Source organism: Orcinus orca, chromosome 19 (assembly GCF_937001465.1).
Source record: "Orcinus orca chromosome 19, mOrcOrc1.1, whole genome shotgun sequence".
Lineage (NCBI taxonomy): Eukaryota > Metazoa > Chordata > Mammalia > Artiodactyla > Delphinidae > Orcinus > Orcinus orca.
Window position 1 is genome coordinate 33,420,255 of NC_064577.1, and position 24,542 is coordinate 33,444,796.

The 24,542-nt window shown below is 51.1% G+C and overlaps 2 protein-coding genes and 1 non-coding gene across 3 annotated transcripts in view; 1 reads left to right on the forward strand and 2 right to left on the reverse strand.

Moving 5' to 3' along the window:
• Positions 1-1,766: 1,766 nt before the first annotated feature.
• The window catches only part of LOC117203601 (serine/arginine repetitive matrix protein 3-like), a 33,617-nt gene continuing 10,841 nt past the window's right edge, over positions 1,767-24,542 (reverse strand). The window contains exon 4 of the mRNA XM_033439037.1: positions 1,767-2,054. Within this exon, the coding sequence (XP_033294928.1) occupies positions 1,996-2,054 (59 nt within the window). The 3' untranslated portion in view covers positions 1,767-1,995. The remainder of the gene's footprint in view (positions 2,055-24,542) is intronic.
• LOC117203612 (U6 spliceosomal RNA) lies at positions 4,822-4,923 on the forward strand. Its single transcript, XR_004486477.1, has one exon. It is a non-coding gene; the product is annotated as a U6 spliceosomal RNA (small nuclear RNA).
• On the reverse strand, positions 8,550-12,629 carry LOC117203566 (cytochrome c oxidase subunit NDUFA4-like). The gene has a single exon (XM_049702603.1). The coding sequence runs from the start codon at positions 10,772-10,774 to the stop codon at positions 10,526-10,528; it is 249 nt and encodes an 82-aa protein (XP_049558560.1). The 5' UTR covers positions 10,775-12,629; the 3' UTR covers positions 8,550-10,525.

The window sequence follows — 24,542 nt, forward strand, 5'->3', positions numbered from 1 at the left end:
AGGTTCAGTTTTCTCTCTCCCCAAGTAGGCAGTTAACCCTGGAGTTGGGAGGGGCAGGCTGTCCAGGCTTTCTGCAGTCTGGAGTCTCCAGCCCCTGTAGTCTCTTCCTTTCACTAAGCCCAGGGCCCCCAGCACTGTCTTCCAGCAGCTTCCACCGAGGACCTGGGTGATAAGAGTGGGGGTGTGGACCCCCGGCATCACTCACCAAATGACCCGTGCACCTGCACTTTCATCCCAGGAGAGGGACCATAGCTTTTATGATGTTCTCAAAGGTAGCTGCGCACCCACAGCTGCCGGGCCAGGGCAGAATGAGTACCCAGGAGGGAGGGTCTGGGTGTGACCCACAGGTGCCCCACACCCCTGCCCCCCCAGTCCAGCCCATCCCCAGTTGCTTTAACAATCAGTTTCACCAAAACCTCTCAGTGCCAGCAGGCGGCTGCTGTCTTCATGGAGCGTGCAGTGTCCCCTCCTGGCTCCCTGAGCAGGAGTGGCATGTCCACAGGGGCTCCTGTCTACACAGCGGTCACTTGCAAGGTCCCCAGCAGCTGGTCAGCCAAAACGCCACTGCCCAGGCTCCACTGCCACAGCAGCCTGCAGATGGGCTGGGAGCTGCATCTGTCCACCTCCCCCAGTCACCTGGCCACTGTGCCACACCCCCCGCCCCCCCAGCAAGTGGCCAGCACTTCCACGTCGCCCTACAGGGGTGTTAATAAAGGACGGTGAAGTGCTGGGTCTGGTTTCTGTGTCCAGGCCACTAACTAGTCTGCCTCGCTGTCTCAGGCTACAAGACCATCCTCTGCACCCTCCAAGGAGGGCTCTTGGGTTTATGGAGGAGTAGGGCCCAGAGGAGGGGAGAAGCTGCAGCCCTGCCTGGATACACTGGGATGGCCTGTGGACAGATGGCTGGGGCGAGAGCAGGGCCTGCACATCTAGGGGTGGTCAGTGTTGAGGTCCTGGATCCAGGTCACTGTGGATCCCACAGGGCTGCCCCTTCCCAGCAAGCATCTGGTGCTACAAACCCCCTAGGAATAAGATTTCCCAGTAGGACTGGCTGGTCTCCCTAGAGGTGCCCCTTGAGTCAGAGCCCTGGGGTTTTGGACACTGGCCTATTGTCCAGCAAACCCAGAAGGGCCTGGGAGACCCTGGTTCTATGGGCTGCAGGCCCTCAGACAGGCAGGCTAGGGCAGGAGCTGGTGAGAGTACCATCCTGAGGCCTTTTGATGTCCCAGGACAGGTGGAAGCTGCCCCAGGGCTCCTGCTGCCCCAGCCAGGGGACAGGACAGATGCCCTGGGCAGTTCATTCAGACATCAACGCCTCTGGCACCCTAGCCATGAAGCAAGGAGAACTGTGGAGCATTTCAAGCAGATAAAAAGTAGAATTTTAGGTCTTGGTGATAGTTGCACAGCTCTGTAACCTGATAACCACTATATCTCAACAAAGCTGTTACTTTAAAAAACAACAGGGCTTCCCTGGTGGCGCAGTGGTTGAGAGTCCGCCTGCCGATGCAGGGGACACGGGTTCGTGCCCCGGTCCGGGAAGATCCCATGTGCCGCAGAGCCTGCGCGTCCGTAGCCTGTGCTCCGCAACGGGAGAGGCCACAACAGTGAGAGGCCCTTGTACTGCAAAAAAATAAAAAATAAAACCCACATGCCCCCACCCCGACCCCAGCCTCAGCGGTGAGCTCTCACCAGACTCATGTTGAGGTGTTCACACCCCACAGACCCTTCCCCACCCCTGGATTATTTGGAAGCAAATCCCAGATGTCCTGTCATTTATAGATAAATACTTCACAAGTCTCTGAAAATGCTCTTTAAGAAAATCTAACATAACTACAATAGTAACTAATACGTAAGAAACAAAGTGGCCCGTGTTACCATCATCAGATTTCTCGGTTGCCACGTGCATGTTGTCAAGTTGGTTTCGTTTGAATCCAGTCCAGCTGAGGTCTCCTACTCACGTCTGTCTATTGCCGGCGTCCCCTCCCCATCCTTTCTTCACAGGATAAGCCAGGTCCTTGATCCAGCTGCCTCTCCTTCCTCCGTCTGTGAATTTCCTAAAACCGGCAGATGGATCTGGATTAGGGTCACATTTCTGGGCTACTGTACAGGGTATGGAGTGCATGTCCCGCCTCAGCGTTTGGGCGCGATGCAGCTACTGGCCTGGAAATGCATGGTCGGTGTGGGGGGCTGGGGTGCGGGCCAGACTTCCTGGGCCCTGGGCAGGTGGGGGGGGGGTCTCACAAGGAGCCTCGCCCTGGGTCTGGCCTGATGCTGCCCCCGCGCTTAGGCTGGAGCCCCGCTGAAGTGGTTGGAACCCAGAGCCCACACTGTAAAGCGGGAGCGGTGAGGGCACGTGGCTGTTCGTGGGGCAGGCTGCTTCTCTCGGACCCCTGGCAGGTTGAAAAGGCAGCGTAGTTCAGAAGTGCTGACCACACAGGGCCGCGTTCTCTGTCCTGAGAGCTGCTTTGGTTTGGAGCGTTGGGATCCTCTTTCCTTGCCTGCGAAAGTGCCCGGGCAAGCCGGGAAGTTGGCATTTCACCAGCCTCCTTCCAGCCCAGCCAGTTTATGTGGCGCTCCCTGGACCAGTGTGTGGTGGGGGGAGGAGCCCCGTCTGGTTTGGGGTGGGGCACTGCAGGGTGGGGGTGCAGAGGGTAGTGAAGGGATGCTAGGTTTCCAGGTAGGCCATGGGGGTGGGCTTCGGGCACAGTGCCTGCCCACCCGCCCTGCAGAGGCCCAGCTTCCTGGACAGGGGCACAGAGCGGGGAAAGAAAACGAGACAGACTGGGGGCAGCAGGAAGGTTGGGGCAGGTCAGGGGCAAGGCCCTTCCCTGGGGAGTTCTCCACTTTTGTGGGTTCAGAACCAGCCTGAGAAGGTGAGCTAAGCAGTGGGCTGGCCCCACCTGCAGGTCACCTGACCCCAGGTAAGGAAGCATGGATTTCACACTCTGGCAGGGAAGCAAGTTCAGCATTTCATGACTCAATCTCCACCTTTCTTTCTTAAAGAAAGACGATCGTTTACAAAAAGTTACACAATGAGTAGCCGTTGTCAAGAAGTTTCAACAAGGGTGCCAAGACAAGGCAGCAGGGAAGGACGGTCTTTTCAACAAATGGTTTTGGACGTCCACGTGGAGAATGAGCTTGGACCCTCCCACACACATGCACAAACCGCCTGGAAATGGATCACAAAGCTGAAACTATAAACCTTGTAGAAATGAACGAAGACCCTACAAATGAGAACAAGCGGGGCTGTGTACTCAGCTTGCTGTAGCAGGGAGACAGCCCCATCACTTGCATGTTGGCAGAGACTCAAAGGCAGGCAGAGGAGGGGCCAGCTTCATAGTGAAAGGGGGGCTCAGGTGCGCCCCGAGTGGGCTCGGGGAAGCTGTGGGCGGCCAACTGGAGGTGCTGCAACCTGTGTGGTTGCTGAGGGGAGCCTACTTGGCTTTCTCTGATTGGTCCTGAGCTGGAAGCGGAGGCAGAAATTAGGGAAGCTGGCAGGTGTTGGCCAAGTTTGGGCCGGTTGCTACAGGGGCTTAGAAACACACATCCACACAGAAACTTGCACAGGCATCTTCAGAACAGCATTACTCATAACGCCGAAAAGGTGGCAACAGCCCAAATGTCCGTTCCCTGATGAACAGATAAGTAAAATGTGGTATATTTTGTACAATGCAATACTATTTGGCCATAAAAAGGAAGGAAACGCTGACGCACTACAGCATAGATGAACCTTGAAAACATTACGCTGCGCTAGGTGGAAGAAGCCAGTCACTAAAGACCACATATTATTATGTGATTCCATTTGTATGAAGTGTCCAGATCAGGCAAATCCAGAGACAGGAAGTAGATTAGTGGTTGCCAGGAGCCGGGATGGGGTGTGAGGAAGGGGGAAGTGACTACTGAAGGAGACTGGTTTCCTTTTGGACTCATGAAAATATTCCAAATGTAGTATAGTGATGGTCGCACAATTCTATGGATATACTAAAAATCACTGAATTGTGCACTTTATTTTTTTTTAAATAAATCTACTTTTTTTTGGCCGCGTTGGGTCTTTGTTGCTGTGCACGGGCTTTCTCTAGTTGTGGTGAGTGGGGGCTACTCTTTGTGGTGCATGGGCTTCTCACTGCAGTGGCTTCTCTTTTTGGGGAGCACGGGCTCTAGGTACGTGGGCTTCAGTAGTTGTGGCAGGCAGGCTCAGTAGTTGTAGCTCGCGGGCTCAGTTGTTCCGCGGCATGTGGGATCTTCCTGGACCAGGGCTTGAACCCGTGCCCCCTGCATTGGCAGGAAGATTCTTAACGACTGCGCCGCCAGGGAAGCCCAGATTGTGCACTTTGAATGGAGGGATTGTATGGTATGTGGTAACCAAGGTTTTCGCTCCTTGACCAAACTCTAGCCAGGTTCCTCTGGGCCTGCTTCTGCATCAGGCCTAGAAAGCCTTGGTTTCTGACAGCTCAAGCCGCATCCCCGGGGTGACTCCAGCCCCCCTTAAAGTGCCCGCCTGAGGACGGGCATCTCGGGTCTCTGTGGGAAAACAGAGGCTTACCTTGGACAAGCGCTGTTCATGAACCAGATGGGGGTCTCAGGGTCCAGGCGCCTGCATGCTTTAACTGTCTGCTGCCTGGCTCCACTAAGCTACCCCTCCCAATTACCACATTCTCACTTTAAAACACCAGTCACCGCCACACAAATCGAAATTGAGTTCAGTTCACCCTGGAATTGTCCCCACTGCGAGTACAGTGCTGATTAGAACCAGCCCTTTGCACTTCACCATCCAGCTGTGTTTATCTCTGACATCGGACTGCGTCTCAGTGATGCTGTCTGGTGCTCCCTCTGGCAGCACATATATGAAATTGGAATGATACAGAGATTAGCATGACCCTGTGCAAGGGCGACACGCAGATTTGTGAAACGGTCCATATTTTTTCAATTTAAAAAAAAATTCAAGCAATACAGAATGGTGGAGAGAAGAGAGCAAAACAAATAAAAAATATGCTTCCACGTCTATCCATGCCTCGTCAGCCGGTGTGGGTGTAGATGACACAGAAAGAAAACTTCTCGTTAAGGTGGGATCATATCGGGACTTCTCTGCTGGCGCAGTGGTTCAGAATCCACCTGCCAATGCAGAGGACACAGGTTTGAGCCCTGGTCCGGGAAGATCCCACGTGCCTCAGAGCAACTAAGCCCATGCACCACAACTACTGAGCCAGCGCTCTAGAGCCTGCGAGCCACAACTACTGCAGCCCACGTGCCACAACGACTGCAGCCCGCATACCTAGACCCTGTGCTCTGCAACAAAGAGAAGCCACCGCAATGAGAAGCCCGCGCACCGCAACAAAGAGTAGCCCCGCTCTCCACAACTGGAGAAAGCCCACACACAGCAACGAAGACCCAACACAGCCAATCAATGAATCAATCAATCCATCAATCAATCAATTTATTAAAAAAAAGATGGGATCACAGCATATGTCATCATTTATAATGTTTCATAAAAATGTTAAATCTCGTATTCATTACATGTTTTGCTTAGAAGGGAGATGAATATATTTAACTTGGAAAAAAGAATTGGGTTGATGCAAGGAACACATTAAATGAGGGATGCAGGTGCCACGCCCACAGAGCCAGAGGTGGTCAGAGAGCCACACTGATATGATGGACCCTGGGGACTTTGGGGAAAAGAGGGGACGTGAGGACATCTTTGTGATGTACACACTCCTCACAAGTGCCCATCCTGCTCAGGCCCACCCCCTTTTAAAAAAAATATTTATTTATTTGGTTGCGCCGGGTCTTAGTTACAGCTTGCAGGATCCCTAGTTGTGGCATGCATGTGGGATCTGGTTCCCTGACCAGGGATAGAACCCAGGTCCCCTGCATTGGGAGCACGGAGTCTTATCCACTGCGCCACCAGGAAAGTCCCTGCTCCGGCCCTTTGAACCAGCCCTTCATAGAATTTTGGATCCTGGAATGAGGCTGCTGGCATTTGGGACAGCTGGGGACGAGGCGTGAATCTTGAAATCAGCCCAAAGGAGCACAGAGGGCCAGATGGAGCAGGTAAGGGCAGGCAGCCTGGGAAGGGAGCTGGCCTCCACCAGCCAGCCCAGGGACATGGCTGCGCCATCCAGGTCCTCCCTGCCTTACTCCCTTGTTACTGCCAATGGTCAGTCTATGTGTTTATAAATATTTGTTTCAAGTTGGTTCACCACAATACAAATTTGCACACACAGCAGGGTTTTCTGGGGATAATTTACTTCCTTCCAGACAAACCCGGGCCCTGACCCCTCCCCAGAAGAACAACCACTGCCACCAGGTATTTTCCCCACGTTGCTTAAATTTAACAGAAAAAATAAAAACAGAAGTGAGGTGGAAGAATCTCCAGTCATTGGAAAGTATTTATTTTTTACAAGAGATATTAGTTCCCAAAAGATGATGGAAACACCGGGAAAGAGGAGTCACTTGGTTTGGTTCCCCTCCTTCTGACACCACCCTCTCCCCCACCTCCTCACTGCTGACAAGCTGGAGGGACCAAAAGGCGGTGGCAGGAGCACCCAACACAGCACCCAGAGGCCCAATACCACCTCTGGGAGGCTGCTCTGAGCTCGGCTCCCACAGCTGCCCTCCCCATCTCCAGGGGAGGTGCTACTGGTGCTACAAGCTGGGGGTCTGTCCCTGGAGCTCAGATCCATGCTCGGTGGCCAGGAGGACCCCTTCTCAGGGCTGATGGGAGTGGGGATCCTGCCCTCTCCTTGCCCACACCTGTGACCCTTAAGGACGCCCATCCCGTTGTGTCCCATCCTCACAGCCACACTGTAATAGGGAAGAACTTTTGTATTCTATTACATGTTAATCGCTAAAGGGATGTTGCCTATAAGCTTAAATTATACATAATGGCCCATCTCTGGGAACCCTGCCTCCCAGGTAATGAGCATTAAGCTAAAATACCTTTGTTTAGCTCACAAGAAACATCCTGACCAGGCCCACCTGTGAATGACTGCAGAGAGGAAGAAATTAACACATCCCCTCCGGAGGCTGACCTGAACCAGGAAATGCTTGACTTTGACTCCCTCCCTTAGTATAAAAGAAGCCTGAATTCTAACTCAGGTAAGATAGTTCTTTGGAGCACGAGCCCACCATCTTCTCAGTTTGCGGGCTTTCCAAATAAAGCCGTTATTCCTTGCCCCAACAATTTGTCTCTCGATTACTGGCCTGTCATGCAGCAAGCAGTACGAGCTTAGACTCCGTAACACGCCATAGCTTTACATCATCGAAATCTAAACACTAAATGCTGTGTTTTGTGTATCTTTGTTGCACAGAGGTTTTGCCTCCGTCCCGTTTGTAACAGCTGAGCTCTGGTCCTGATTCTGCTCAAGGACGCCCAAGTCCCCCCCCCAACCCCACCCTCCCTGGGGGCCTGGAGGGCCATCCAGTGTCCAGGACCGAGGGGGCCTGTCCCGGCCTCCTGGGAGGAGGCGGTTGGCGGTCCTGCCCCCACCCTGGCCTCTCCAGCAATCTTCTCACCCGCCTGCCCGGATTTCATTTGTGGGTGGTCTTTCCCAGAAAGGCTGGGCGGGGTCGGAGGTCTGGGGTCTGCCTGTCGCCTTTGGGCCTGAACCACAGCTTGGCTTCTGAAAGCTTCCAGATCCCACCTCCCCTGTAAACACTGACCCGATTCCCCACCCTCTCAGGGTGACAGGCTTGTTCTGAGTTGAGGCCTAAATGACTCTTTAGGCCTGAATGTCAGTGACAACCAGGATGTTTGTCTCGGGGTCGTCCTGGTACAGTTCCTGGAGCCACAGGGCTGCCCTTGGTCTGTACGTCAGCTCCTCCCCGTCCCTGCTTGGCCTCTGCGGTGTCTTCGAGGACATTTTCTGCCTGAGTTACAGGGTCACCTCTGACCATTTCTCTGCCCTCGACCTTCCTGAGTGTCTGTCCTGGTGTTTCTAGTCCGTGTCCTGCTGTCCACGCCCACCAGCCCTTTGCTCCCTCAGCCGCCCCTCCCTCACCATGGCCGTGTCCCCTCCTCTCTGAGAGCGGACGGTTAATTGGAGCGATTCCTCTAGTTCTTTCTGATGCCCTTGGCCCCTGATTGGGTTAACTCTCCATGACTGGGTGTTTGGCGTGTCTCCGCGCAGGCTGCGGACTTTCTTTTTCTGCCCCCCTTTCCTTCCTCTGTTTCTGGCACCCCATTTGCAGGTTACTCTGCCCCTTATCTGGGCCTGCCTCGTTTCTGGCCCTGCTGCTCTGAAGCAGTTCAGTTCCCGGGCTCCTCAGCAGCTGCCCTCCCTCCACCTGGCCCAGGGCCCAGGGCCTCCCGGGGGACCTGCCCCAAGAGGGTGGAGCCAAAGGGGGTGCTACCTGGCCGCCCAGTCCCAGGGCCGGTGCTCAGGGAGACCAGGAGCAGAGGCCTCCCCGCCCTCCGTGCGCTGGTCTCTCTGGCCAAGGTGCTCCAGCTGCTGGGTTCGGGCCTGCGGTGACAGAGCCGGGACGTGGCTCCCACGAAGGGGCTGAAGAGAGGCCAGCTGCTGACCATCGGGCCGAGTGGCCTCCCTGTGGCTTGTGGCTCTCACAGCACGGCCACTAGGTTCCAGAGGGACCTTCCCAGAGCCAGTGTTCCAGAAGACCACTTGAGAGGTTTTAATAGTTTCCCTGAGGGGACTTCCCTGGTGGTGCAGTGGTTAAGACCCCCTGCTCCCCAGGGAGGTCAGCTCCGTGCTCTGCGACAACCTAGAGGGGTGGTGTAGGGAGGGTGGGAGGGAGGCTCAAGGGGGAGGGGATATGGGGATGTATGTATGCTTATGGCTGATTCACTTTGTTGTACAACAAAAACTAACACAGCATTGTGAAGCAATTATACTCCAATAAAGATCTATTAAAAAAAAAAAAAGACTCCGTGCTCTCAATGCAGGGGGCCTGGGTTTGATCCCTGGTCAGGGAACTAGATCCCACATGCATGCCGCAACTAAGAGTTTGCATGCCTCAACTAAGGAGTCCACCTGCCACAACTAAGACCCAGCGCAACCAAAAGAAAAAGTTTCACTGATGTGTCATTTATCCTAACACACGATGAACTGCACACAATCACAGTGCACAGTTTTAGAAGTTTGTGCAGACAATACACCCTGAAAGCATCACCCCAGGCCAGATGGCAAACATCACCCCCCCAAAGTTTCCTCCTGCCCCTCTTCGTTCTCCCCATTCTCGGACAATCACTGACAGGCTGTAGATTCCTATAGATTCATTTCATGGATTTCTATACTCTATACTTTCATGTAATGGAAACACGTAACGTTCTCTCTTTTTGTCTGACTTCCTGGCTCAGCATAAGTACTCTGAGGTCCATCCAAGTTGCTCACGACATCTTACGCTGGGCACCATCCCATTGTATGGACGGAGATGCCTCAGTGTGCTTGTACACTCACTCCCTGATGGACACTAGGGCTGTCTTCAGTTTGGGGATATTACAAATAAAGCAGCTATGAAAACTCGTGTACGATGTTTGTACGGACATACATGCACTTTCGTTTCTCTTGGTAAAAACCACTAAGAAAGTGACAAACTGTTTTCCAAAGTGGTTGTACCATTTTCATCCACTGGTAGCAGAGGAGTTTCAACTCCCACCAGCACTTGGTAGAGTCAGTCTTTTTAACTTTAGCCATTTTCATAGTGTGTGGTGGGGTCTCACTGTGGTCCTAATTTACATTTTCCTAATGACTAAAGATGTGGAGCATCTTTCATGGGCTTACTTATTTGTCATCTATGTATCTTCTTTGGTGAGGTATCTGTTCAAATGCTTTGACCATGTTTTTACAATTAAATTGTTTTCTTTTTATTGAATTTTGAAAAACATAACCCCACCAAGTTATTTCAATTTTCCTCGTGGGAAGATTTTAGTTTAGTTTAGTTTAGTTCCTTTTTTTTTTTTTTGGCCACACGGCATGCGGAATCTTAGTTCCCCAACCAGGGATCCAACCCTTGCCCTCGGCAGTGAAAGCAGAGTCCTAACCACTGGACCGCCAGGGAATTCCCAAGGGAAGATTTTAAACTAACATTTCCATTTCTTTAATAGATACAGGGCTATTCTGGTTATCTACTTCATTGGTGAGCTTTGGTAGTTTGTGTTTTTCAAGGAATTTGTCAAAGGTATTGGCATAGAGCTGTTTATAATATTACCTTATTATTCTTTTAATCACTATTGATTACTAACTGTTCATGTTTTCTAAGTTATGCATTTAAGGCGATAAAGGTTTTCCTCTGAGACTGACGGGCTCTATTCCACAAGTTTTTGACCAATAGTGTTCTCTCATTATTTGTTATTTAAAATTTTTAATTTGCTCTTTTACTCAAGAGTTAGTTATCTGAAGACTTTTTTTTTAAGTTTCAAACTATTTATCAATCAGTGTAAACCCCATCACAATACACCAACATGATTTTGTGCGTTTAGAGGGGAAATATTTCCTGGTTAAGTGGAAAATTGTGCAGATGGCTTCTGGAAGAACTTCATTCTAAACTGCTTTACAGTGAAACATTTAATTTAGAAGTCTGGACCTTCTTTCTTCAGTTTGCTGTAATCTACATTCACTGAGTAGAACTTGTACTGATCATTGGGACCCAGTTTGTTCCAGGGTTCTAGGTTATTCTCTCTGTCCCAACTGACATCTGGATTGAACAATGCCAGGCGCAAAACATACAGCGCTGCTCCAGTACCTCCCGCTCCAATAAATATGAAGAGGGGGATCAAGCTAGGATGCTCCTTGGCCTGACCGATGATCTGGTGGATCATGGTTGCGACAGAAGCCTCCAGTCCAGACGGAGAGAACGACAAACTTGCAAAGCCTCTTATTTTTTAAAATAAGACAAATCCATAATTATAGCTGGAGACTTCACCACCTCTCTCTCAGTAGTTGACAGAAAACTAGACAGAAAATCACCCGGGATGTAAAAGACCTCAGCATCATCAACCAACAGGATCTAATCGGCATTGATCGGACATTCTACCCACAACAGCAGGACACAACTTCTTTTCACAACACAGCGTACTAGCCACCATACAATCACGATCATGGCAAGCCACCAGGAGTCACTTGGACACACATTCTGTTGAAACGCCTCAACAGATTTAAATGAGTTGAAATCATACAAATTATGTCTCTGACCACAGTGGACTCAAACTAGAACTCTTCAACAGAAAGATAACAAGAAAATCCAAACACTTGGAAACTAAACAACACATTTCAAAATCATTAGTGGGTCAAAAGAGGGAAACTACAAAATAAGGTGAACTGAATAAAAACGAAAATACAACATACAAAAGTGTGGGCAGCAACAAACAGGGTTTAGAGGGAAATTCATAGCATTAATGTTTATATTAGAAAAGACTATGTAAGAATGTATTTTTCAAATGAAAAAAATGTAAACTTCTACCTTATGAACTAGAAAAAGAAGAGCAAAAATAAACCGAAAGCAAGCAGAAGGAAAGGAAATTCTAAAGGCAGCAGAAATCAATTAAAATGTAAATGGACAAATAATAGAGAAAATCAATGAAACAAAAAGCATTTCTTTGAAAAGATCAATCAAATTGACAAATTCTAGAAAAACTGATAAATGGGGACATCACTACAGATCTTTCAGACACCAAAAGGAAAGTAAGGGAATATTACAAACAACGATAAAAATTTGACAATTTAGATGAAATGGAACCAATCCTAGAAAAGCATAAATTACCACAACTTACCCAATTTGAAATGGATCATGGGAATAGCCGCATAACTATTATGGACATTGAACTCATAATTTTAAAAATCCCAAAGAAAGAACTCTCCAGCCCAGATGGTTTCATGGAGAATTCTACCAACATTGAAAGAAAAATTTTACACAATCTCGTCCAGAAAATAGAAGAGGAGGAGATACTTCTCAATTCATTTTATGAAGCTAGTATTACCCAGATACCATAACCAAACAAAGACAATACAAAAAAGAAAACTAGAGACAAACAATTCTCGTGATATAGATGCAAGAAACCTACAGCTAACATTATACTTAACAATGAAAGACTGAATGCTTTCCCTGTAAGTCAGAACGAGGCAAGGCTGTCCACTCTCACCACCTTTGTGCAGTGTAGTACCGGAGGTTCTAGCCAGTGCACGAAGATGAGAAAATAAAATAAAAGGCAGCCATACATGAGAAGGAAGAACTAAAACTGCCCCTATTTCGGATGATATGACTGTCTATGTAGAAAATCCCAAGGATGTTACAAAAGAAAAAAACAAAACAAAACAAAAAACCTCCTAGAACTAAATTTTTCTTTTTAGTGTAAAAAGAAAGTTGTTTTTTGGTTTATTTTAAGAATGCCATATTCTTAGAAACTAAAATGTGCACTCCTAAGTAACAGCTGCTGAAGAGACAATCACAACAGAAATTAGGAAAAATTTAGAATTGCCCAACAACGAAAATATGACACATCGAAAGTTGCAACACTGAAGGGAAGCTTATAGCCTTAAATGCATTTATCACAAAACTATGTTAAAAAAAAAAAGTATCTAAGCATTCAACTTAAGCAATTACAAAAAGAATGGAGTAAATCCCAGAGAGAGCAGAAAGAAGTACCAAAGGTAAGAACAGAAACGAATGCAATAGAAATTGACTAACAATAACTCAAAACTGGTACTTTAAAAAGATGTGTCAGGGCTTCCCTGGTGGCGCAGTGGCTAAGAATCTGCCTGCCAGTGCAGGGGACACGGGTTCGAGCCCTGGTCCGGGAAGATCCCACATGCCGCAGAGCAACTAGGCCCGTGCGCCACAACTAGTGAGCCTGTGCTCTAGAGCCCGCAATCCACAACTACTGAAGCCCGCGTGCCTAGAGCCCATGCTCTGCAACAAGAGAAGCCACCGCAATGAGAAGCCTGCGCACTGCAATGAAGAGTAGCCCCTGCTCACTGCAACTAGAGAAGGCCCGCACTCAGCAACAAAGACCTAACGCAGCCAAAAATAAAATAAAAATAATAAAATAAAATAAAAAGATGTGTCAAATCATCACACCACTAACACGTCCAACAAGGACAATGAGAAAAGACACAAATCTGCAACAAGAGAAAACATACAAAAGAAATATTAGAGATTGAAATTATTAGTGAATCCTACGAACAACTTGATACCAGTACATTTGACAGGGAAGAAGAAATGGGTAAGGCTCTAGAAAAACACAGAGGCTGAATGTACACTGGGACAATGGCTACTAGATACGCCAACAGAACTTGGCCGGCCCCAAACGGCCAGGACTTGGCCAACACCTGCCAGCTTCCCTAATTTCTGCCTCCGCTTCCAGCTCAGGACCAATCAGAGAAAGCCAAGTAGGCTCCCCTCAGCAACCACACAGGTTGCAGCACCTCCAGTTGGCCGCCCACAGCTTCCCCGAGCCCACTCGGGGCGCACCTGAGCCCCCCTTTCACTATGAAGCTGGCCCCTCCTCTGCCTGCCTTTGAGTCTCTGCCAACATGCAAGTGATGGGGCTGTCTCCCTGCTACAGCAAGCTGAGTACACAGCCCCGCTTGTTCTCATTTGCGTGGTCTTCGGTTATAGCCACAATATGTATTACCAAAATTCACACAGGCACACCAGATCTAGCTGGTTTCACAGGTGAATTTTTACTAAGCATTCATGGAGCAGAAAAATCGCTATCTTAAAAAAAAAAATCGCTATCTTAAAAACTTCACAGAAGGCTAGCATGATCTCAACTCCAGAATGAAAATGAAAAGACCAATCTAATTTCTCATCATAAATGCAGCAAGCCTAAAGAAACTGTTAATAAACTGAAGTCAGCTGTATATAAAAATGTTAGACCTCTGATCATGCTGGGCTTAGAGCAGCTTTTCAATGTCAGGAAACTGATGAATGTACTTCCCGATACAGGTTAAAGGAGAAAAAAAATCCATGATCACCTCAATAGTTGCAGAAGGAGGATCTGAGACAATCTAATACTCATTTGTGATTTTAAAAAAATCGCCTGGCAACCTAGGAGTAGAAGAACAACTTCTTGATCTGATAAAGGGCATTGTCTTCAAACGATATAGTAAAATTAACACCCATCAATTATAGGAGGAGAGATAGACATTTGATTATATAACAAATTTTGGAATTATGCATGGCAAAAGATTCTATAAAGAAATACACACACATGGGACTTCCCTGGTGGTCCAGTGGTTGAGACATCGCGCTTCCACTGTGCAGACGTGGGTTCAATCCCTGGTAGGGAAACTGGGTTCCCGCAGGCCACGTAGTGTGGTCAAAAAAAAAAAAAATACAAGAAATACACACACAAACATGCACACAACAGACCAGAGAAAACATTTGCAAAGTATACAATAAAAAGTTCCTAATATACTAATTGCTCTTACAAATTACTGTACTAAGAAAAAACCACCTGATAGGAAAATGGGCTAACACTGCAAACCTTTTCTGGGCTGTACACCCTGCATTAATCAGGAATCTTTTGATTACATGGTACAGAAACCCAGTTCAAACCGACTTGTGCATGAGGGAATGTATTGGCTCACCTGGGCTTCCGGCATGGCTCAATCCAGGTGCTTCATCCATTTCTCTTTTCCTGTCTCAGTCCTGCTTTCCTGCACATGGCTTCATTCCCAGGCAGCCTCTCCTCAAATCCTGTCCACATTCTGCCAGCTTGGATTCCCCATGGAGAAGGGGACAGCAAAGACCTGCATGACCTCTCACTGCCCCCACCTCAGCCATTTGCCTGCCTGAATCAACTTCAGCTGCTAAGGACAGGCTGGCCCGCCAAGCCTGGGTTTCCAGCTTCCCCCAGACTGAGTGGGGAGAGAATCCCCAAAGGGAAACCAAGATACTCTCACCAGAAAAGTGGGGAGAGACCGGAGACTGCTGTGTAGGCAAAAGAGAGTGGGCCCATCGCAACCCCGTTTAGAAATTAAAACAAACAAAAAGGAAAGAAAGAAAAAAAGAAATTAAAACAGCTCTGGATCCCCTTCTGCTCAGAGAATTTCTTCTTCCACCAAATGATTTGAAACATCTATTACGTGCTTTAAAACACAGAGTACTTGCCCTCCTGGGGCGTCCAGACCTGGATTCTAATTAACTAATTGCACAAACACCATGGAAGCAAAACAAGAAAGGAGTTCCGGAGCCTGCCTGGGTCTGAGACCTGAAGAAAGGCGGGAGGGAGGCAGGAGAGCTCCAGGAGGAGAACCGACCAGTCGCTAAACCCCTGCGGTGGGCGGGAGCTCGGGGCCTGAGTCCCAGGATGGAAGCCTGTGGGCGGAGGGCGGAGGGCGGAGGGCGGGCTGACAGGGACTGGGCTATGCGGTCAGGAGCAGTTAGAGGGCCTTAATTAAGGCAATGACTGGGTCAGGTGTGGATACTAAAGGATTTCCTGGGCTGGCAGTCCATCACACAATTAAACATAGAGTTACCACATGACCTAACAATTCTTCTCCTAGGTTTATTCCCAAGAGAAATGAAAATATGTGTCTACGTGAAAGGCTGTACACGGGTGTTCACAGAAGCCTTACTCAGTCCCCAAAAGGTGGAAACAACCCAAATGTCCATCTGTGTATGAAGGGATAAACAAATTGTGATCCACCGTTCAATGGGCTCCTACTCAGCCTTTAAAAGGAATGAGGGCCTCACACCTGCTACAACACAGATGCACCTTGAAGACATTAAGCTCAGTGAAAAGAGCCAGACACAGAAGGACAAATAATGCATGATCCCACTACCTGAGGTTCCCTAGAACAGGCAAACTCATAGAGACAGAAAGTGTATTAGCGCTTGCTTAGGGCTGGGGAGGGAGGTCTGGAGGGCTGCGGGCTAGAAGGCAGGAGGTTTTCTTTTCTTTTCTTTTTTTTTTTTTTTAAGTCTTTGGCTGCACCTCGCGGCATGTGGGATCTTAGTTGCCCGACCAGGGATCAAACCCGTGCCCCTTGCAGTGGAAGTGCAGAGTCTTAACCACGGGACCACCAGGGAAGTCCCAGGAGGTCTCCTTTTGAAGTGATGAAATGTTCCAAAAATTAACTGTGGTGATGGTTGCATGGCTGTGAATATACTAAAAACCACTGAACTGTACATTTTTTTTTCGGGTTTTATTTTATTTTTTAAATGGTTGCGTTGGGTCTTCGTTGCTGCACGTGGGCTTTCTCTAGTTGCAGCGAGCGGGGGCTACTCTGTTGCGGTGCGCGGGCTTCTCACTGCGGTGGCTTCCCTTGTGCAGCACGGGCTCTAGGCACACGGGCTTCAGTAGTTGTAGCACGTGGGCTCAGTAGCTGTGGTGCACGGGCTTAGTTGCTCTGCGGCATGTGGGATCTTCCCGGACCAGGGCTCGAACCCCTGTCCCTGCATTGGCAGGCAGATGATTCTTAACCACTGCGCCACCAGGGAAGCCCTGCCCAGTTGTTTTAAATTATATGCACCATGTCTGTGTCCCCGCTATAAAGTTGGCCCCAAAGGGAGGAGGGCTGAGTGTTTTCCCTGGCTGCGTCCCTCCAGCCATGAAGCCCGCCTGGGCCTGGCTCAGCTGAACTCCCTGTGGTTTGCTAAATGAATGAAGGAGTGAACAAATGAGTGAGCGAGTGAGAGAGGAAAGAGGTGGGAGAAGCAGCTGGGCCTGGGTGGGTTCACCAAGTAGGCCTGTTGCCAAAGGGAAAGCTGGACATTCCCCAAGTGGCCGCTGGTTGGCAGCCTGGTGACACTGACAGTCAGGAGGGCTGGGAGCCAGAGGTGCGGGCAGGCTGGGCTGGGCGAGGTGGTGACGGAAAAGTGTGTGGCCCAGTGACAGGGATGCTGCCTGGCAGCCACCAGGCGGGGGCTTCCCTATGCCAGGCTGCATTCCAGGGTGAAGGGGGGCAACCAAAGGAAAAGTTGGCTGGAATGTTTCCCAGGAACAAGAACGGTCTGGAAAGTACAAAACTCCAAAATGCCAGGGTCCAGATCCCATCTAAGCCACCTGCACAGGGTGGAACCCAGGGGCTTCAGAGAGAGGGCGGCCGGGCTCAGGTGGTAGGAGAACTCAGGCTTTGGGGCAACATTTCCTCCATACATACCCGTGGCCTTCCCGGAACTCAGCCAGCCTTGGGGAGAGGGGTGTGACCCAGGTCCAGGGCCAGACAGTCCACCAGCATCGCCAGCACCCAGTGCAGGCTACTGGGCTGATGGGAGAGAGGATGCAGACACCAGAGCCAGACCCACGATGGGGGCGTGGCAGGCAGGCAGGGTGCAGGGGCAACCCAGGAGGGCTCACAGCATGCTGTGATCGGGCCTGGAAGGGCCAGCTGGGTGACTGCGGGGAGAGCACAGAGCCATTCAGTATGCTCTGAGAGCTGTCTGGGGAAGATGGAAGGGGGCGAGGCCAGACCCTGTGGCCAGTGTGTCCCACCAGGAGTATCTGTCTGTTCTCATTCCTGCTGGGGACAGTGGGGATTCTGCAGCAGGGGCAGGACCCCAGCTGGTTGTGGGGCAGAGTGTAGAAAGAAGGCTCTGGCTTCCTTTGGTGAATAATTTTGGGGGTGTGATGGTGGGGCTCAGGTGGGACATCGGAAGGCTGGAAGGAGAGGGTGCTGCAGAGGGAAGCCATTACCGCAGGCCCTGGGGGCACTGGACGCAGGGTGCAGTGGAAGGGTGCTGAGAGGGGCCTGGTCAAGTGTCCAGGGTGGCCCCCCCTCAGGTCTTTGCACCCTGCCCTTCAGCCTCCAACCCACCTCTCCTGCCCTGTGGGCGACCAGGTCCTTCCTCACACAAGCCAACTGGGCCCAGCTTTATTTTCCAGACCCTATGAGGGTGACCAGGAAGCCCAGGACCCCTGTGGGGCTCCCTCTCTCCCAGCACCCAACACTGAGAACCCCCAGTGAGGGGAATTGGAGGACCAGCCATCATTGCTTACACTGCCACCCAGGGCCACTGCAGGGCTCACGCCTAGCAGCAGTGATTAGTTCTCTAGGAACACCCTGCACCCTGGGGGGGGCCACTTCCCACAACAGGTCCTGATGTCCAGGCTCAGCCCCAGAACCCGTCACCCCTGGAGGCCTGGTCACTGTGGGCTCTGCAGGCCGTCCCCTCCAGGGGGTCCACCAGGCCCCGGTCAGGGTCAGGGTCAGGTTGGACCCTAAAGCATTTTGTCTTCCCATCCATTTATCCTTCCAGCCAGTTAGTTGAGTTTCCAGCAACTCACAACCAGAAACATCTTCCCTGTTTCCAAGTATTAGAGTCGGCAGCGGCAGGAGCAGAGACAGGGCCCTGGGGCAGCGGTGAGCCCGCTTCAGGGGAACGCGCCGCTTCCCCTCTGATGAGGACACACAGGGGAGCACGCTCCCCAGGTGGTGTCTGCAAGACGCAGCGGAGGCTGAGGAAGGAGCAAGCCTGCTCGGCCGCTGTGCTCAGGCTCCCGCTTGGTGGAGCTCACGTTCATCCGTGATTCCGCGGGTGCTGGCAGCGGTCGTGCCCAGGAATTAAACAGTGGGTATGATGGGCACCACCCCCTGCATCTTAAGACTTCAAAATTTTTTATTGCGGTAAAATACAATAAAATCTAACACATAATATAGATATATAGTAAATGTAATAAATTATATATAATAAAATTCACCACTTCAGGTGTACAGTTCAGTGGTATTAAGCCTATTCATATGGTTGTGCAGCCGCCACCACCATCTCCAGATGACGCTTTTCATCTTCCTCAAGTGAAACTCTGTCCCCATTAAACACTAACTCCCCATCAACCCCCTCCCCAGCCCCTGGCAACCTCCATTCTGCTTTCTGTCTTTGTGAATCCGACTACGCTGGGTCCCTCATACTAGTGGATCCTACAGGATTGTTCTTTAGTCACTGGCTGATTTCACTGAACATCATGTCCTCAAGGTTCATCCGTGTTGCAGCAGGTATCAGAATTGCCTTCCTTTGTAAGACTGAATAATATTTCTTTACCTGGATGGACCACATTTTGTTTATCCATTCATCCATCCATGGACACTTGGGTTGTTTCCACCTTTTGGCTGTTGTGAATAGTGATGCTATGAACGTGAACGTACAAATATCTGTCCGAGCCCCTGTATTCAGTTCTTTTGGGAATATACCCAGGAGTGGACTTGCTGGATCACATGGTGATTCCACGTCTAACTTTTTGAGGTGCCTGTGTCTTAAGTCTTTAAGACTCTGGAATCCCCCACCTAACACAGAGGCCTCATAGTACCTTGGTGTCTTGGATTCAGGGTCAGCTCAGACCCTCATGTGCGGCGCTGGAGAGATCTGAGTGGTCTCCTCTCTCCTGAGTCCAGGCTTGGTCTGGAGTGTCAGGGAGGGGTCACCCACCCTTGACCTTTTTAGGGGATAAAAGTGAAGCAATGCCGTCACCAGCTGCCCATCCCCACTCCCTGAGGGGGCTCCTCTAAGCTGCCCCAGGACCCTCCCCCGGCATCCATGCCCGCATGAAGTCCTCTCCCCTGAGTGCAGACTGGACTCAGTGACTTGCCTCTGACAAATAGAAGGTGACAAAGTGACGGGACGTCCCTTGTGAGATTGGAGATTAAAGACTGTGGCTGGCCATCTTGCTCAGGCCCCAAGGAAGGAGCCGCTGTGTCCAGCCAGCAACCAGCAGGGACCTAAGGATGTGACAGCCATGGGGGCCTGGAAGCTCCCTCCCAGGGCTTTCTCCATCAGCTGCAGGTTCTCTTGCAAATACACCGCCCAGCCCTCCTCGTTTCCCCAGCCTCTGTCATCCCCAAACTCCCAGGAGCCATTCCAGCAGCATGTGAGGACAGATTTCAGGCATCCTTGCCAGGATTTGGAAAACGCCCCACATCAATAACTCCCCCCTCCCCAGCCCAGTTCCACTCCCCACTCCAGATCCTGAATATCCACCTTCCCTTCTCCGGGGTCCTGCGGGTGCAAGCCTGCTTGGCCACAGCTACCTGGAGAATAAGCCATCGCCGCCCACAGTCAGGTCACAAGAGAGTCACCCGTCATGACTTGTCAGGGGCCTGGAGGGGAGGCGGGCAGATCTTGGAAAGGACATCTGCCTCAGGTGAGGTCTGCACAGCCCGGGCAGCAGGAGGCTGGTCTCCTCCAACCAGGTTTGTGGCCACTTCTGCTGCCAGCAGTTTCGGGGGGATCTGAGTTCCGGGGCTGGGGCCTTCCACCCTGATACCCCATCTGGGTCATGGGGTCCACCCTCTACTATGGATCTTGACATTGGCCCAGGAGATGGTGAAGCACAACCATCCTTTCCTTTTCCCCACCCCCCCAGGATCAAGTCTTTGGCCCAACTTCCAGCAAACCTGCCCTCCAGCTTTAGGGGCTGTGACTCTCTGTGCTGCATGGTGGCTATGTGAATGTCTTGGGGCTGCCACGGCGGGTACACAGCCTGGGTGGCTTAAACTACAGCGTCTTATCAACTCACAGTCCTGACGCTGGATGCCTGAGATCAAGGCGTCAGCAGGCTGGTTCCTCCTGAGGACTCTCCTGGGTGTGTCGCCTTCTCCCTGTGTCCTTACATGGTCGTCTCTCTGTGTGTGTCTGTGTCCTAATCTCCTCTTCTTATAAGGACACCAGTCAGGTTGGATTAGTGCACACTCTAATGGCCTCATTTTACCTTAATTACTTCTGTAAAAGCCCTATCTCTAAATACAGTCTCATCCCAAGGTGCTAGGGTTTAGGACTTCAACATACACATTTTAGGGGGGATGCAATTCAGCTGGTAACAGGGGCCCCTGGATCTCATTGCAGCCCTGAATTGCTACTGGATGACCTGAACTTTCTTCAAGGCCTCAGGCTGGTCAATGTCTGATCCTTAAAATTTCTGTTGCCCCCTTATCTCTCCAACGCCAGAGACAAAGCTTGCCTAGGCCAGTCCACTCCAGGAGAGCAGCCGTCACAACCCTATCACCAGCGGCCCCTGAGGGATGGGAATTGTGGGTAAACCCCAGCTTCCTTGCCCCAGGGTTCCACCAATTCCCACTTCTCAGGGTTTGAATCCATCACTCAGAGAAGCCATCAGATTTTTCTGCAGGAAGTCTGTGGCACAGATGGGCAGGCACAAGTGAGCTCTGGGGCCGGCCGGAGGAGTGGGTGACACAAGAACAGGGGAAAAAAAAAAAAAAAAAGAACAGGGCAAGCCAGTTGACGAAAGCCAGCCAGGCCAGCCTGTGGGCCGTCTGTGCATCACTGGGAGAAGACTCAGTCCGGGGGGCACAGGGGAGCCATCGAAGGTTGTAAGGACACGATATGGTGGGAAGAAGTGAGAACAACCCATATGTGCTTGTGCTTCTGGGCGAGTCCGACTCAAGCAAAATTCCAGGCTTAACTGCCTACATCCTGGCCCCCAGCCTTGAGGGACCCCTCCCTGTCCTTCCCAGCCTCCTTGTCACACACCCCCGCTCCCTGGTCCCATCTGGCCTGGCTCATTCTTCAGGAGCCCTGGGGGCCGTGCCTCTTCTGCTCCCACCTCACCTGTGCTCCGCACCCTGCCCTGATATCCCAGATGGGGGCCTGGGCTTGTCTGCCCCCATCATCCTGAGCTCCTGGGTCAGGGGCCGCCTGCCATGCTGCCCCTCTGTGCCCAAGCACCACCTGTCCACCTGTCCCCTGGCCTCCCGGGCAATGCTGCCCAGCCCCCAAGCCCGCTGCTTGTCGCTGACCCAAGCCTGGCCCCATCTAGGCTGGTGGCCCTAGGGCCCCTTCCTGCTGCTGCCGTCCCTCTACGTGGCTTGATTTGATTGAGCCGTGCTGGATGCCACCTAATGTGACGTTGCTCAGTCTAACAACCTTGATGGTGGCTCAGGGCGAGAGGCAGCTGGCGAGACAAGAGGCCAGGACTCAGAGGGTGGGGGTCACTCGGGGAGAGAACGACGGCCGTGGGGGGAGGATGCTGCACCCCTCAGTCCAGCCCTGCTTTGTGCAAGCCGGGACCAGGGCCCCTCCCCAGGACAGGCTGCAGGGGGCTGAAGGCCCTGGACCGGCCACTTCACCTCCAGAGCCTCGGGCTCCCCATCTATAAAATGGAAGTGGGGACCCCAGCCCTGCACAGAGACTGGTTTCCAGGCCCAGTGTCCCATTTGGTCAAGACGTGGGCTCTGGGCTTCCACCACCCCCACCCTCGGCTAAGGGTCCTCGGCAGGCTTGAGTTCTTCCGTTTACCTTTTCTGAAAGAGGCCAGATGCCCCCTCACCACCCACTGGTTGGGAGAATTCAGAGGGCGTGTAGGTGGGGCTGGCCCCGAGCCTGATCTGCGGAGGAGCCGGGTAAACACTGGCGGGTGAGCTGACGCTCCCAGGAGATGGGCAGTGAGTGGGGACAGGTCCTGGGTGCCCCAGAGGCTGTCTAGACTTGGGGATGGCTGTGGCTGGTCATGGGGGGCCTGGCCTCTCCCTGTCCCCGGCTCCCCAACACCTTTGAGCACGCCACCTGCCCTCTGGGGGTGGGGTCTGGGCACGGCCCATGTGCACAGTGGCCACCAGAGCCTCAGTTTATCTTGAAGACACAGATGGAGGCTGGAGGGGAGTTTGGTGGCGGGGTGGGGGGTCCCTGTCAGCAGGAGAGTGGCCATGGCGTCCAAGAGGCAGAGGAGGCCCGCGTGAGGGGCAGTCTTAGCCGGATGGGGTGGGGCTCGTGGTCGTGCGAGCGGATGCGCTTGGAGTGGGGCTCAGTAGTGACCAGCCAGGACCGAGCCCAGGAAGGCTGCTGAGGCCTGAGAGCAGCAGGGCCAGTGAAGGCCACCTGCAGGAGTTTCTTTGTGACCGCCTGGAGGGGTGGGATAGGGAGGGTGGGAGGGAGGGAGACGCAAGACGGAAAAGATATGGGAACATATGTATATGTATAACTGATTCACTTTGTTATAAAGCAGAAACTAACACACCATTGTAAAGCAATTATACCCCAATAAAGATGTTAAAAAAAAAAAAAAATCAAGATCAGGGGAGGAGGAGCCGGCTGGTCAGGAAGGAATGACAATGAACACCTGGGAGGAGGGACCTCGGCTCTGAGCTGCCCCAGCAGGAAGGGTCCACCCCATCCCAGACACAATTCCACCAGCTGTGACCCAGCACCCTTTTGCTTTACTTTAAGAAAATACTGAGAGTTCCCTGGTGGCCTAGTAGTTAGGATACTGGGTTTTCACTGCTGTAGCTTGGGTTCAATCCCTGGTCAGGGAACTGAGATCCCGAAAGGGTAGAGTCCTAACCACTAGACCACCAGGGAATTCCCAGAGCAGAAACCCTTAAATCCTGCTGTGGTACTAAAAATCGGCATAATAATTTCAAATAGCAATGGGCCAATATCTAGGGAAATAGCATTATGTCTATTTTAAAAATTGAATGTGTAGTTAAAAGCCTTCCTACAAAAAGACAGCTCCAGGCCCAGATGCTTCACCAGTGAATTCCACCAACATCTAAGGAAGTAATAATGCCAATTTTATACAGACTTCCAGAAAACAGAAGAGGAAGGAGTACTTTCCAGCTCATTTTATGAGGCCAGTATCATCCTGATACCAAAGCCAGACAACTTTATTACAAGAAAATAAAATTACACACTAAAATCCTTAATGAACACAGATGCAAAAATCCTTAATAAAATGTTAGCAAATCTAACCCAGAAATATATAAAAAGGATAATATTTTTGACCAAGTGAAATGTATCCCAGGAATGCAAGGTTGGTAAACATTTGAAAATCAGTATAATTCAGCACAGCAATAGACTAAGAAAGACAAATCAAAAGATAATCTCATAAAAAAGAAAAGACATCTGGGCTTCCCTGGTGGCGCAGTGGTTGGGAGTCCGCCTGCCGGTGCAGGGGACGCAGGTTCATGCCCCAGTCCGGGAAGATCCCACATGCTGCGGAGCGGCTGGGCCCGTGAGCCATGGCCGCTGAGCCTGCGCGTCCGCAGCCTGTGCTCCGTGGCGGGAGAGGCCACAGCAGTGGGGGGCCCGCGTGCAGGAAAAAAAAAAAAAAAAAAAAAAGAATAAATAAAGAAAGTAGGAGAGTGACTTCCCTGGTGGTGCAGTGGTTAAGAATCTGCCTGCCAATGCAGGGGACACGGGTTCGAGCCCTGGTCCAGGAAGATCCCACATGCCACGGAGCAACTAAGCCCGTGCACCACAACTACTGAGGCTGCGCTCTAGAGCTCGCAAGCCACAACTACTGAGCCCACGTGCCACAACTACTGAGCCCGTGTGCCTAGAGCCCATGCTCCACAAGAAGAGAAGCCACCGCAATGAGAAGCCCGCGCACTGCAATGAGTAGCCCCCGCTCGCCGCAACTAGAGAAAGCCCATGCACAGCAGCAAAGACCCAACGTAGCCAAATATAAATAAGTAAAAAATTTATAAAATTAAAAAAAAAAGAAAGTAGGAGAGCAAGCCATTGAACGGGAGAAAATATTTACAAAACATGTATCTGGTGAAGGTCTTGTATTGGAATGTATAAGTAATTTTTTGAAAAGCCAATTTTTTTTTTTTTTTTGCAGTACGCGGGCCTCTCACTGTTGTGGCCTCTCCCGTTGCGGAGCACAGGTTCCGGACGCGCAGGCTCAGCGGCCATGG